This window comes from Melospiza georgiana, chromosome 15, assembly GCF_028018845.1.
Source record: "Melospiza georgiana isolate bMelGeo1 chromosome 15, bMelGeo1.pri, whole genome shotgun sequence".
NCBI classification, from domain to species: domain Eukaryota; kingdom Metazoa; phylum Chordata; class Aves; order Passeriformes; family Passerellidae; genus Melospiza; species Melospiza georgiana.
Genome location: NC_080444.1, coordinates 4,673,075 through 4,687,687, shown reverse-complemented (window position 1 = coordinate 4,687,687; position 14,613 = coordinate 4,673,075). Strand labels below are relative to the sequence as shown.

Sequence of the window (14,613 nt, the reverse complement as noted above, 5' to 3'; positions counted from 1 at the left end):
GACAGCTCCATCCAGGGTTTGTATCAGTCACCATGAGGGTGTGTCCCTCTGAAAGCAGTAAGTTTGGATTTCACACTACATCTGAAGAGCTGTATTAGAGCTTTAAACAGGAGTAAAAGCAGGACTGGAAACTTGTCCCTGAAAAAAAAGCCAGATGTCAAAAATGCCACAAGGAAGACCTTTCAGATGCGGTGCTGACTCAGTAGAAGATTGGAGCGCTGAGCAAAGGCGCTGCCTTCAGGTTTTGATCCCCAACACGCTCAGTCATCCGAGGCTCTGTATGTTTTCTACATGTGGATGTATTCTGCCACCAGGGCGTTTGTTAAGATATTAGGTGACGCCTATCAATGGTCCTCCGAGGGGCAGAGGGGCTGAACACCCGCACCCAGCAGCAGCGAGATGGAGAATCCCATCCCGCTCCTGCTCTCTCAGGGACCCAAACCCACCAAGCTCCCGAGGGGCTGCCGCGGCCGCCCCCTGCTCTGTGCCCCCCGTGCCCCGGGGGCGCTGCCGGCCTTCCCCCGCCCGCCGGGCGCCGCGGGCGCCGCGCTGCCGCCAGCCCGGAGCTCCGCGCCCCGGCCCCGCCGCGCATCCCCCGCGCCGCTGGGGGAGGAGCCGCCCGCGCCGCTCCAGCCCCTTCCCGCGGCGGGGCCGGGGCTCCCCCCGCCGCCGCGCCGCGCGGAGGGGCCGGCGGAGCCAGAGCCGCGGAAGTGCACTTGCTGCAGCCATTTCCTGCTCTTTGTGCGGGCGGCGCGCAGCATCCCCCGCCGAGCATCCCGCGGCGCCGGGCGGCGCACCCGCGGAGCGCAGGTGAGCGGGCGGGGGTGGGCGCGGGGCTGCGCGGGGGCTGCGCGGCTCCATCCCCTCCTTCCCTCCCTCCTTCCCTCCTTCCTTCCCTCCCCGGGGCTGTGCCCGCCGCCGAGCCCCATCTCCGCCGAGCCCCGGGCGGGCGGAGCGGGGCAGGTGCGGGATGTGCGGGATGTGCGGGATATACGGGCCGGGATGTGCGGGCCGGGATGTGCGGGATGTACGGGATGTATCCCACAATGCCCCGAGCTACCTGCGGCGCTCAGCCTGCCCGCAGCCGCCGCACGGCGCCGGGGAAAAAATAGCGCAAATCCGCCTTGTCCTCCCCCCGCCTCGCATCCCCAGCACGGGCGAAGGGGCCGAGCCCCGGGCCCGCGGGCGCTGCAGGCCCGAGCCGGGGTGGATGGGGAACGGGGCGCGGAGAGGATGCTGATGATGGAAGGGCGGCCCCGGCCGGCTCCCAGAGCACCCGTGTTGTGGAAATATGGTGTTCACGGGGGATGAGGGGGATGGAGGCAGCGCCGGCGTCAGAGGCAGCGCTGGGGATGCAGGGCTGGAGCGGCGGCCGCAGGTTCGGGCTGTGCCTGGGTCGCGGGCGGCGGAACCGCTCCCGCCCCGCCGCTGCCGGTGCCGCTGCCGGTGCCCGGGGCCGCCAGAGCTCCTCCTTTGTGCTCAACTTTGCCCCCGATGCCGCTGGAAATGCCCCGTGCCAGCCGCATCCCAGCGGGCCCGGGGGAGGCAGCGAGGGGATGGATTCCGCAGGAGATTTCCGTGGGTTGGAAGGACCGGGAGGGAACGGGGAGGAGAAGGAGAAGCAGCGGCACACAGTGAACGCTCCCTGCTGTCGGAGAAGGGGGCAGGGTGCAGGGTTTGTGCTGTCAGGGGACGCTGCCAGCAGCAGAGCGTGGCCCCCTTTGCCATCTGCCGCTTCCCAAGGGGGGTTCCCGCCTGGGGGCTTTGGATCACAAAGGTCTCAGGGAATTGGGCTGAGCCGCTGAAGCCCCTGCACCCTCCTGCCCTGAGATACCGAGAGAAAAATCACCCTCGTGCTTTGCCTGGTGATGGTAGTCTGGGGTTAGTCACAGAGATGGGGGACTAGCCCGATGTTCTGGTGTCACGGCCATATAATTCTGTGCTAATTCTCTGCTTAGGAAAATTCTTTTTTCATTTTCTCTGTACAGTTGATTGTTATTAATGAAGCCTAAGGAATAGGGGAAAATCTTCCATTTTCTGACCAGGAGTAAAGCTGGATATGCTGAATTCATTTTCACTGTGTTCAATTTTGTTAACAAACCATTATCATCTTTTAATGAAAAATGGGAACATTGATTTTGGAAGATCAATAATTGGTCAACTATTAACAATGCTGGCCTCTGTGTGATTTGGTTTCCCAAGAAGTGCTTTAACTGTCAGCAGTGGGTTGCTTATAAACTTGTTTTAAATTTCTCAACTCTATTGGAAATGTAGTTTCATATACCTGTTTCCTTCCTTGACACGCTTTCTTTGGCACCAGAAAAAAATACTATTTAGTTATTCTAAAAGAAATAAATTCCAGGATAATTGTGTTGTTGAGAGACAAGGATGGTGCAAATGCTTGGAACTCAGCCCTAATGGGATAGCAGAAAACACAGAGTGGAAATAGAGGAAAACAGCTTCAGGAGTCATGCAGTTTGGCTTCCTTTTTTTGATGGGAAAGTAATTTTATGGTTATTAACGTCTGTGTCTGTGGAGAGCAGAGGCCCAGCTCTGCCAACCTCACTCACTCTCCTCCTGACTGTGGTGGTAGTTGCAATTACAAGTCCTGTGCATTTTAGGCAGGAGTCAAACTAAAGTTTTACACTGTTAAGTTATTTTTTACTAAATATATGTTTGTGACCAGGATCCTTTATCCTCCTGTTGCTGTCAGGCAGTGGGTACCAGAAATTGGCTTTTATGAAACTGACACTTGGTTCTGCTGGGAATTTGTTGGGCCAGGAGAGGGCCTGCCCACTGCTTTGGTGCTGTATTTGGAGAAAGAGAGAAGCATTTTCACAGGGGTAAAACTAAATTCAGTGACTTTCCCAGGTTACCCAGGGGCTGGGAGCCAGAGCTGGATTCTCAGATAATCAGAGGGTGACCAGGTTTGTCCTCCTTCTCTACATTGCCACCTCCCCAGCAAAAGTCTTTTACTGCTCACCCCATGCTCACAGGGCTTGGACTCTGTCTGGGCAATTCCCATTTTTTCTTGCCTCCTTTCCTGCTCTTGGTGCCTACTACAGCACCAGTGTGAGGAGCAGGCAAGCTGAAAATCCTAAACAGCCCATGGCCCTTCCCCAGAGCCCTGAGCTGTGCAGCCTGGGAGCTGAGCACCTGTGCATGCAACATATTCATTATGGCCCTGCTTTTAAAAGTCATTATTTATTTTAAAAGTCTTTACTGTTCAGGCCCAAGCTGCTTTGGGCTTTAAAGTCACCTTTGTGACAGTAAAGTCACCTTGCTTCTCCCTGCAAAGGGTGATACTGCACCAGTACTTCTGGGCGAGCATTTTGGTGGGGAAGGCAGGACATGCCCTGCAAGTTCAGACATCTGGGCTGTCCATCCTCTCTGCTCAGAGCCTTCCTGTGCTGCCTGTGAATCTGGTCCCCAGGCTCTGGTCCCCAGGCTGTGCCACAAGAGCCCCTGTGTCAGCAGCTCCTCCTTCCCATCCCTGCCTGGCTGGCTCCCTGCAGCTCCCCCTGGTCCTCTGTGAGATCACTGGGCTTTGGAAGGTGTGTGAGATGGCCAGAGGGGCTGCAGCTGAGCTGTGGGAAGGGGATGGGAAGTTCCTGAAGCAAATGAGCAGAAAGAGTGGGCGGCACTGCCATTAGCACCGCAGCTCATGGGCAGGAGGGATGAACAGCCCAGTGCAGCATCCCTGCCTCAGGTTTCACTGGGGTGGGGTTGGTTTCTGCCAGGCTCACCTTCAGTTTTGCCAAAACATGTAGGACAGGAGGAACTTTGGTTTCTCTGAGCAGAGCTGGGATCTGGAGGTGGCTCCTGTGAGGCCAGAGAGGCAGGATGTGCCTCAGGAGAGCCTCGCCCCTCTGTGCCTGGGCTAGGACAGAGGCAAGCCCCGTTCCTGGGCCCTGCTGTGCTGCTCCCTGCTCGGGTGGGGCCCAGCCCCGTGGCTGTGTGCCCAAGCACTGTCACCATGGGCTCAGTGTCCTCTTGTCCTCTGCCCAGCACAGCCACCCCAAAGCCCAGGTGGTGGATGGCGGTGAAGGGTTTCTGATGAGTGTCCCCAGGGATCCCTGAACTCCCTGAGCTGGAGCTGCTGCCAGATGACCTCCAGCTCCCCCTTGTCCCTGGACAGAGGGATGGAGCTGGATGTACAGGACAGCCCCAGACGTCTGGGTTAGAATGTGCAGGAGAATGAGGGAGGGCGCAGGGAGGGCAGCACAGATCTGGGGAACTGGGGCTTCACTGCCATCCCCTCTGGGTGATCTGGGCTGCTGAATGACCCAGGTCTGCACCAGTGGCCCCTCTGTCACACACCCTGTCTGTGACAATGTGCTGGGGACACCAGGGGAGTCCAGGCTGACCACGCTGTTCCCTGTAGCTGCTGTTGGGTTCCTGGTTGGTCTTAAGAAGAGGTGGGTTGCAAGCTGGCAGTCCCCATAAAAACTCATGCGTTAAACCCTCTAAGTCTGTAGTTTTTCCAGCTGCATCTGGGTCCTTGCACTGCTCAGCCATGGCAAAGCTGGGGTGGGCTGGTGGCTGATTGCACCTCTCACTTGATGCATTCTTTTCTGTTCTTGCATTTCTGCACCCTTCCTCTTTGCATGTTTGAGTGCAGCACTTTCAGGGTAGGGACTGGCTCAGCCTCCCAGGTGTGGGCACTGCCTGGCACAGCAGGACCCTGATGCTTCATTTGGCGCTTTTTCTCCTGGGGTGGCCCAAACAGCAGCAATAATTTTGTCCCTTGAGTGGCTGAGCTCTTTGAGTGTCACAGAGTTGTTGTGGGAATGCAAACAGACAGCACCTTGCACAAATGGCCCTAGAATTGGACTTAGAGAAAAATGGGGAATGAGCCCAAATAAACAGCCACAAAGCCCATGAAATGGAAAGTTTTGCCTTCTCAAGCCTGAAGTGTGCAATGAAGCATGAGTGAGTAGCCAGGAGTGTTGCTGTGGGATGCCAATGGTGATCCTGAGGATGTGGGGCAGCGTGGTGGGCAGTTCTGTGTCCATCTGTGTCCATCTGGGGCTGGGCAGGCTGAGCCTCCCCCGGGCAGAGAGAGCAGCCCAGGGAGCCCCAGGCAGGCAGGGAGGAAGCTGCAGAAATGTCGTGTCTGCCTTTGACAGTTGCTACAATTTGTAACAGGAAACCATTTTACCAGACAGGGGTGAAGAAGGAAACAGAAATTTGAGTGTGGAGGGGCAAAAGCTGCTTGAGATTTTGGGTATTTTCCAGGCACTCGTTTAATGCTGCTTCAGCTGCAGGTACAACCAAACCTGTTTCTCAGCTGCCTGGTGCCTTGGGGAGGCATTTGTGGAGCAGGAATGGGTTTTGCCAGGCTCATAGGTATTCCTGCAGCCCACAATAATGAGCTGCAGACTTGTTCTTTCATATGACCCACCATGAAGCCACCCCTGTGCCTCCCCCTTGGCTGTGGCCCTTGCTGGGTGCCTATCCATGGATATCCCAAAGCCATTATCCTTCCCAGTGCTGGAAATAAAAAGCAAACTTATTTTCTTGGAAGCAGTGGTGACCAGAGGAGCTGCTGTGGTTCTGCTGTATTTGGTTCTTGTGCAGACACTGCCAGAGCCTTGTGTCCTGCCTGCTACCGTGTCTGGCAAAAAAAAAGTTGCAAAAGCTTAGAGAAAAGCCAAAGAGATGATTAACGGATTTGAAAACATGCTCTGTAATGAGGCAGGCAAAGAGCTTAGCTGGCTTGCAGGGTGTTATATTGAAATGTGTGAGTATCTCATTGGGAACTTTGATTTAGGGAACTCTGCTGTCCTGCAGATCAGAGCAGTGAAACTCAAAGGCTCACATTTCAAACTAGACAGGCTCCGAGTGAGGCAGGAAGCACTGGAGGGGCTGTGATTTTCTAATGGAATCAGGCGTCAATATTTAAAGAATTCTCTCTCTCCAAATGTCTGAGTGCAGCAGGGTGTTTTCCTGGGAGACACAGGCTCTAGGTCAGCCACAGCTACTGCACAGGATTAGGCATTAACTGGGGAAGCCCTGTGGCTGTGATTACACAAGGGCTCAGCCTGGGTGACAGCACCATCCCCCCGTGCTGGGCATTCACAGCCAAGGTGAGTGCCAGGGGAGGCCGGGACACACAGGTTTGCTCTGTGCTTCCCACTGGGGTCAGCACCAGGGAACTTTCAGAAATGTTTCCCTTTGATTTTATTCTGTGTATTTATTTTCATTTTTGCAACTGGAGCTCTTGGCAGCTCCTGGCCAGGCTGGGACTGGGCAGGGGATGCCACGTCAGTGGTAAAAGTAGGGAAATTTAACAGCAGTTTCTTCTTTTGCTGCTTGCAGTGCCACAGCTTTGCCTGCACAGCACTCAAGCCTTTCCAGTTCACCTCTGGGAATTAATGCACTTGGTTGTTTACAGTTTCCAGGGCTGTTCATGTGTGTGAGGAAAGCATGTGAGTGTCAGCATCCATCATACTTCTCTAACCAAGCAGCTTCAGGAGATATTCTTGATAGCACCGCTTTGCATTTCGGGGCACTCGCTCTCACCCGGGGCTGCTGGAGCTGCACTGCACACCAGCTGTGCTGGCTGAGGGAGTTTTGCATAGAGTTAAGAGAGAAGTGCCTGGGTGGGTAGTTGTGTTTCTCTTATTCTGCATTCCTGCTCTGCTGTTGAATCGCAGGAGAGAGATGACACAGAGATGTGGTATAATGCGCAAGAAAAAGGAAAACAAATTGGGATTTTGTCCCCTGCAATGCCAGCGAGTTGTGCTCTGGTTTTGTCCTTTCCCACTCAGTGTCCTGCCTGCTGGCTGATTGTCTTGTCTGCCTATCACCCTCTCTTTTGCTTTGGATGTAGCAGGGGAGCTGAACATCTGCAGCCATGACGACTCACGTCACGCTCGAGGATGCCTTGTCCAACGTGGACTTGCTGGAGGAGCTGCCCCTGCCAGACCAGCAGCCATGCATCGAGCCTCCTCCCTCCTCCATCATGTACCAGGTACCCCCGAGGCACAGGGGAGGGAGGGAGGGTGGTTCCAGAGGCTCATGCAAAGCACGGGGCCACACAGCGCTGTGAGAACCAGCTGAAAACATCCGGGGTTCAGCGTGCTGGGGGAAGCGCTCAGAACAGATCTAGCCTCAAATCTGTTCCCAAGGACTTTAAAGAGAAAGCACCAGAGTTTGGTGAAAGGGACTTCTAAGGCCAAGTGAAAATGAGGACCAGAGTGCATGAATGGGTGGGAAGCAGGAGATAAGATTTGTGATAACAGCAGCGAGTTCTCAGCAGTGTTTATTTGCGCACATATTTCTGTGCTTCCTTTCCACGGTCGTGCGTGCATCGAACTGAGCGGGGCAGGCTCAAGGTCCTGCCTGCCTTTGGCTGGCCTGTGCCTCCAGCACAGCTGGAGCTGCTGGCATGCACGGGAGGGCAGCTGCTAGAACCACTTCTGTGCCCTGAACAGCTCAGATTCAGCTGCAGCTGCACTCACCAAGCAGAGCCTGGCGGGGACCCAGGGCACGGCTCCCACAGTGGGATGCCTCTGCTGCTTGGCCACCACACCCAGGGTTAAATATAATAGGGGGCTCCTTTCTCCATCCTGCCACTCCTGAGCTGCTGGCTCACCCCTGGCAGTGTATAAATACACCAGCACTGGGATTGCTGTGCCTTGTATGCTGGAATTGCAGCAGCTCAGAGCCCGGGCTCATTCCACAGCTTTGGTATCTCTATGGGTTATCAGACCCAAAGGTCATTCCGGGCTGTTCAAATTTCAGCTCTCCCTGAAAAATCTTGATGTAATTATTTGCTTATCTCTTCTTTCAATAAATTTTTAGCCTTTGCTGGCTTGTGTCTCATGAGGGGCTCAGGGTTCAGCCTTATGGCACAGCCTCCTTTCAGGGCCATGAGTTTGTGCACACAGCTGAGCCTAAAAACCTCCTCTAAGCTGGATCTGGAGATGTTGGCCAAGCCTGTTTCCTCACCATACTCAGTTTGTGTGTAGCCCTTCCCCCTGCTAGCCAGAAATGCTCATGCAGTCTCAGCTTTTGTTGTCACATTGGTCACATGTGATGTCCTGGAGGCACTGAGAAGAGCAGCCCTGTGGCCTCAGGTCTGTGCTCCCAGCTTTCCCACTCAGGAAATCAGTTACTGAGGCGAGTGTGGTGGCTGCAGTGCTGCTGTCATCACAAGGAGCAGCTCTGGGTGCCTCTGTGTGCCCTGCCCTGCAGCAGGTACCATCAGCCAGCCTTGGCAGGGGAAATCACCAAGCACAGAGCATGTGAAGGGCATCCAGAGAGCCAGGGGAGCTGATTTTCCATCCCCAACCTGCCTCTGCAGTTTTTTGCTCCCCTGTCCCAGCCCAAAACTGTATCACAGCTTCCAGAGCAAATGTTTGTCCCAACAACTGTTTGTGCTTGCAGGAGCAACGGTAGCACTGATAATAGCACCTGGATGAGGGCTGACTTTCATATTTATGTTTTCCAGATAGCTCATTCCCTGCCCTTTCTCTGTGTTTATCCCTTGGCCTTCCTGCTGACAGGATGTTGTCTTCCCCTAGCAGCCAGGGCACAAACAGAAATTATTAAGGCTGCATCTGTCTGAGTTACCAAGCTAAAATCCCCAGAGTAATTGCTCTAGCTTGTCTCTCTGCTGTGGCTGCTGTAAAGTTGGGCTGGATTCTACAAGGATTGTTAATGTCAGTCTTGACTGCCATATTTGCACACATATTCCCTGCAGGACAGCCATGTGTGATTCCAAAGCATCTCAGGGTGTGTGTGTGTATGAAACTACTTCAGACCTAGAGGTGCAGCACCTCAAATAGATCACAAGCTCCTCCCATGCCCAGGAGCCCTACCAGTTCTGCTTTTTGCCAGCACATCCCATGTCAGGCTGTACCAGGTGAGCGAACAACCAGCTGTGTTTCATCCCCACCTCTCTGTTTTGCCCACAGGCCAATTTTGACACCAACTTTGAGGACAGGAATGCCTTTGTGACAGGCATTGCCAGGTACATCGAGCAGGCCACGGTGCACTCCAGCATGGTGAGTCCCCCAGCTCTGTCCCCAGGCTGCTGAGCCCCCAGGGCCTGCCCTGTCCCACCTGCACCCTCTGTCTTTCAGAATGAGATGCTGGAGGAAGGGCACGAGTACGCCGTGATGCTCTACACATGGAGGAGCTGCTCGCGAGCCATCCCTCAGGTAGCCCAGCCCTTCCCAGAGCCCCTCTTGGGTTTTTCTTGGCTGTGGGTTAGTTTGGAGTGGAGGCAGAAGAACAGGAAAAGCAAAGCAAACTAAAGCAGAGGATGCTGAGACCCGGCCATGAGGAGATTCCTGCTGTTGATTTGGTATTTTGTATTTGCTGCTGTGGCCTCCCCTGGCTACTCCAGCAGAAGGCTGTGGCTAAGCTGATGGCAAGGCAGCACTAAAATCATCTGGTGGAGTGTTCTCCCTGTGCCATCTGTGCCTCTCTGAGCAGCTTGTGGGTCCCTGTCCCTTCCCCCTGTGCTCCCCTCAGGCTGCTCTCAGTGCTGGGTGTGATGGAGGAGCAGAGGATGCCATGGCAGAGGGTTCAGTTACACCTTGACCAGGCTTGATCTTGCAGTGACCCCTGTGCTTTGCCATGGGGCATGTGGATGTGGCCAGGGGGGTCCTGTGCTCAGCCCCCCAATCTCCCTGCTCGGTCAGGTGCAGCTCCCTGCTGCATCAGAGGTGAGGAACAGGGCCTGCACCTGAGTGTGCACCACTCCTCCCACCCCCACTGCATCCTCATGGCCATTGGTGCATGGTGGCATGCTCAGGGCAAGGCTAGGAGCTGGGCTTTGGTGATCCCTGTGAGTCCCTTCCAGCTCAGAATATTCTGGGATTCTGAGGTGCTGCCTGACTGCAGTGTGGAACAGCAGGGCAGGGGGCAATGGATTGCCCACTGCAGGGAGGGAAAGGCTCTTTGGCACCATCCCCCGTGCCAGGCTGGCTGATGTGTCCCCCCGTGCCCTGAGCAGCAGCTGCTGGGTTCCTGAACGTGCCCCAGAGCTGTCAGCCCCATCAGAGCCTCCTGGAAGCAACAGCTGCAAACAAAAGCAGAGCAGGGCAGCAGGATGCCCTGGGCAGCTGCTGTTTCCCTGTACGTTTGGTAATGACTCCAAGGAACTGTTTTGGAAGTGAGATAGATGACAACTGAGTAAGTCCTTAAATTTAGCTTCCCAGGAGCCCAGTGACAGTGACTCAGTTCAGTGCTGTCAGCCACAGACAAGCCCAGTGATTTTTCATGGATCCTCAACAGAACCAGAATAATCCCAGCGAGGCTCTGGCAGAGCTGGAACCTGGTGCCTTGTGTGTCTTGCAACACAAATCTCAGATAACTTCATGCTACAATATTATACAGCAGGTCCAGACTCCATGTTGCTTGTGTTCCATGCCAGACAAATGCATTAGGAGACTTTTGTCCCCCAGAATCAGGATTGTGCCTTTTTAGAATGCACGGAGAGAATTTCAGATCTGAAATATCCCCTTTTGCTTTCACTGGTTGTATTGAGAACCAGCTCCTTCTCAGGTCCCTCTGTTGTCTTTGGGTGGGGACAGGACTCCAGGTGAAGCAAGGAGAAGGTGCCACAGTGACCCACAGCTGGCTTAGCAGCTGGTGCTGACACAGATGGTTTTCCTTGCAATCCAGGTGAAATGTAATGAACAGCCAAACCGAGTGGAGATTTATGAGAAAACAGTGGAAGTCCTTGAGCCAGAAGTCACCAAGCTTATGAAGTTCATGTATTTTCAGGTAAGTGGTCAAGGAGAAAGGCAAAAATAATCTATTTACTTTGGTGTTAACGTCCCAAGCAGGGCTGTGCTATCCTTGCCTGCCAGGACAACCCCCAGTAGATCTCTCCCTTGCAGCCTGCAGCAGAAACCTGAGACCTGTGTGAAGGGAAATCTGTGTGTCCCTTGCTCAGCCCCAAATCTTTTATACAGCTTGGGAAAGAGCACACCTCAGGTCTTCAAGTTCATGGAGACCCAGAGTCCCCACTCTTTGGAGCTAAGGGTGTCACGGGCTCCTGTTTTTTGGGGATGTTGGCTGATGTGAAAAGCTGATTGTCCACTGCCATGTGGCAGGCACAGCTGCTGTGGGCTCCCCATCACCACCTGCATTATAACCAGCTGCAGCTGAGTTTCACAATCATTTTTAGGTTTTGTATCCTGTAAAGCCTTTATGTCCCACATAGAAAATGCAGCCTGATGTTGCAGAACACCCACACTTGGGGTTGGAGAGCTGGAGCCCCTTTCTCCCCTCAAGCATTGAGCATGTTTGTCAGCAGTGATTTGTAACAATGCTTCATTGCATGGGAGCAGCAGAGAGGAACCTCAGACCCTCCATCCCCAGCCAAAAACAAAGCTTTATTTAAAGGAGCTGGTGGGGTGGAGGGGGTTCCCTGGAGGTGCATGACCCTGTGCCCCTGCCTGCAGCGCAAGGCCATCGAGCGCTTCTGCAGCGAGGTGAAGCGCCTGTGCCACGCTGAGAGGAGGAAGGACTTTGTGTCTGAGGCCTATCTCCTCACTCTGGGCAAGTTCATCAACATGTTTGCTGTCCTGGATGAGCTGAAGAACATGAAGTGCAGCGTGAAAAATGATCATTCTGCTTACAAAAGGTGAGAGGGGACAAAGTGTCTGACCAGCAGTGAGGGCAGGAGGACATCAGGGCTGGAGATGGGGTTTATGTGCTGTCCCAGGTTCTCTTTGTGAATTTAGGCGAATCTCTGAGCCCTGTTGTGTTTCAGTTCCCTCTTGGTGAATAGAGCTCTGATGCAGAGGGGTCTGAGGCTGCAGCGTTGCTGCAGGTCAGACTGGGAGGGTGGGTGGTGACAGTCTCACATTGGCTGAGTGACCCTTGCTGATGTTGGATTTGTCCCTTCCAGAGCTGCGCAGTTCCTGAGGAAGATGGCAGACCCCCAGTCCATCCAGGAGTCCCAGAACCTCTCCATGTTCCTGGCAAACCACAACCGCATCACTCAGGCAGGTCCCTTTTCTGTGAGCCACTGAACCTTTATGGGCAGAGAGGAGCAGTGGCCTTCCTGAGGCTGAAGCACCTCACACCAGGCTGTGGCAGCAGCTGTTGGGTCTGTGCCACTGGCTCTGGTGGTCTTTTGGTCAGGCTGGGTAATTCTAGCAATGTCTCTTCGTGTGTCATCCTTGGTGGCTTTGAAGGTCTCTGTGTTAAGACAAAGATCAAGGTCTAAAAGCTGTAAGAAGAGCTCTGGGAGGTGAAGGTTCTGCCAGAACTCCATCTCCTGCAGCTGCATGGGGTCTGCAGCTCAGCCCCCATGGCCCTCCATATTTCACGAGCTCCATTGGTTCTGCTAACTAGTTAAAATATTGCACAGAGACAAGAATCAGACAGTTTGCTCAGAGTCACCCTCCTTTACATCTCATTGTGTGATGTTTGGGTGCTGTGGTCAGTCTGAAGAAGAATTGTCCTGCAGAGGAAGGTTGTTTTTCCTGGGCAGTACCATAAGCTCTTCTGCTGGTAAACTTAACAAAAGCATAAATGAGGTTTTAAGGAACCTCTTATTGTTCCACTCTTAATCCTTAAAATGTTTCCTGCCTGGTTTCTGCTGTTCCTCTGCCCATGTGGATAATGTGGCTTCTGTTGTGTTTCAGTGTCTGCATCAACAGCTAGAGGTTATCCCTGGCTATGAGGAGTTGCTGGCTGATATTGTCAACATCTGTGTGGATTACTATGAAAACAAGATGTATCTCACCCCCAGTGAGAAGCACATGCTCCTAAAGGTGAGGTTGGGCCATGCTTGTGTGCCTGGGTGCTTGCATAGAGTCACAGTTGTTTTAGTAAAATGAAATTCACTCCTAGGACAATGTCTCTCTTCAATTTCTTGATTTTTTGCTCCTCTGGGCTGACATGCATCCCTTTTCTGCAGAGACAGTGCATGGTGGGTGAGGGCACTGGTGGGTGCCCTACATCTTCCAGGGCTGGAAGGGGTTTTTCTGTTGTGCATGGAAGTGCAGGATCATGGGCTCGACTTGTGTAACTGCAGAGGACATTGTAGAATCATCACCGACTTTGTAACCCAGAATTTTCTTGGTGCCCATTCCCAGCAATAATTCCCTGCAGAAGGCAGATGCTCCCAGGTTTGTTTTTCTGGCTGTAACAAGTCCTCAAGATAAACATGCCAAAATATCTCTTTATTTGGTGTATTTGTCCTTGCTGTCAGTCAGTCATTGGCAATGATGGCAGTCACTATTACCTTAAAAACTTCATTACAAGGATGTGAGTCAGCTCAGGTTCTCTGATGTGTGGGGAGTTTGACTCTCTGTAATGATTTGTACTGAATTAATGAGGGGGGAAAATCAGTCCAGGAAAATATTTTAAATTCTTCTCCAGAAGTAAACAGGTGGAGAAAATTTTTGGGTTGTTGTTACGTGGGGAGAGGAGGAACAAATAAGCAAGGGAAGCATCCAGTGTTTTTGCACAGACAACAGAAGCAATCCTGCCTGCCATGTGCCTCCTGGCAGATACAGGCACATTTTAAACATTTCCTCATGAGGATCAGGTGGTAGCAGGAACCTGAAATGTTCTTTCCTCATGCTGGGTGATGGAGCAGTGTCTTTGACTTGTGCTGCTGACTCCATGCTGATGAAACCTTGCCTTTCCATCCTCTCCAGGTGATGGGGTTTGGCCTGTATCTCATGGATGGGAATGTCAGCAACATTTACAAGTTGGATGCCAAGAAGAGAATCAACCTTAGCAAAATAGACAAATTCTTCAAGGTCAGTGAGCTGTCTGTGTGAGGCTGGTGTTTATTGCAGACCAGTGGATTAACAGCCTGTACCACTGCTGCTAACAAAAACCAAACCACAGGAATCATTTACAGGAATCATTTACAGGTCCAAAACCCCAAGGGTTGAGAAGCTGTCCAGGCCAAAGGCTGGGGAGTGGAATTGCAGCAGGGTGAGGGGAGCAGGGCTGCCCCTCAGTGCTGCAGGGCTGTGGGTGCAGAGCTGGTTCTGCAGTGGGAGCTGCAGCTCTGGCTGCTCCCTGCCAGGCCCCAGAGGATGGAGAGGCTGCTCCACGGCTGAGGGGAGGGTGTGCCCAGCTGGCATGGCTGCTGGCTCTTTGCACAGAGATTTGCAGTCTCTGGTTTCAGGCTGGTTTGCTGAGGTTTGTGTGGGTGATGGTTCTGCTTCTCTTTCCCTCTGCAAGCTGCTGGGCTGAGGGACAGAGGACACAGCTGGCAGTTTTATTTCATGTATAAACTGTGCTCCCTGTTGCACGGGAAAAGCTTTTGGGGAAGTTGTGTGAACTGGGATTTGGAGGTGCCCAGTGAGATCTTCAAAGGGTCACTCTGGTTTGATGAACTGTTTTTGTCTGGTCTGAGATGTGGATTTTGGGGAAAGGCCCATGAAACCTGGGTGCTCCCAGGGGCAGGGTGGGAGCAGCCACACAACCTCTCTCTGCTGGAGCACATCTGGCCATGGTCTGATCCACATCTAGAGGCCAGGCTGTGCTGCCCTTCATTCCTGAGCACAGGAAAGGTTTGGGATAACCCTCTTGGTGGAGAGGAGGCTGAGAGCCACACAGCACCTCAGGGATGGTGGTGCCTCCTTTCCACTGCTTCTGGGACTGGGAGGCATTTTGGGT

At 53.5% G+C, this 14,613-nt stretch overlaps 1 protein-coding gene across 1 annotated transcript in view; it reads left to right on the top strand.

The window, feature by feature from the left end:
• Positions 1 to 657: 657 nt before the first annotated feature.
• Positions 658 to 14,613, top strand: part of CYFIP2 (cytoplasmic FMR1 interacting protein 2) — a 49,803-nt gene continuing 35,847 nt past the window's right edge. The window contains exons 1-9 of the mRNA XM_058035113.1: positions 658 to 810; positions 6,836 to 6,976; positions 8,925 to 9,014; positions 9,093 to 9,170; positions 10,642 to 10,743; positions 11,427 to 11,608; positions 11,876 to 11,972; positions 12,618 to 12,746; positions 13,638 to 13,742. Of these exons, the coding sequence (XP_057891096.1) occupies positions 6,860 to 6,976; positions 8,925 to 9,014; positions 9,093 to 9,170; positions 10,642 to 10,743; positions 11,427 to 11,608; positions 11,876 to 11,972; positions 12,618 to 12,746; positions 13,638 to 13,742 (900 nt within the window). The 5' untranslated portion in view covers positions 658 to 810; positions 6,836 to 6,859. The remainder of the gene's footprint in view (positions 811 to 6,835; positions 6,977 to 8,924; positions 9,015 to 9,092; positions 9,171 to 10,641; positions 10,744 to 11,426; positions 11,609 to 11,875; positions 11,973 to 12,617; positions 12,747 to 13,637; positions 13,743 to 14,613) is intronic.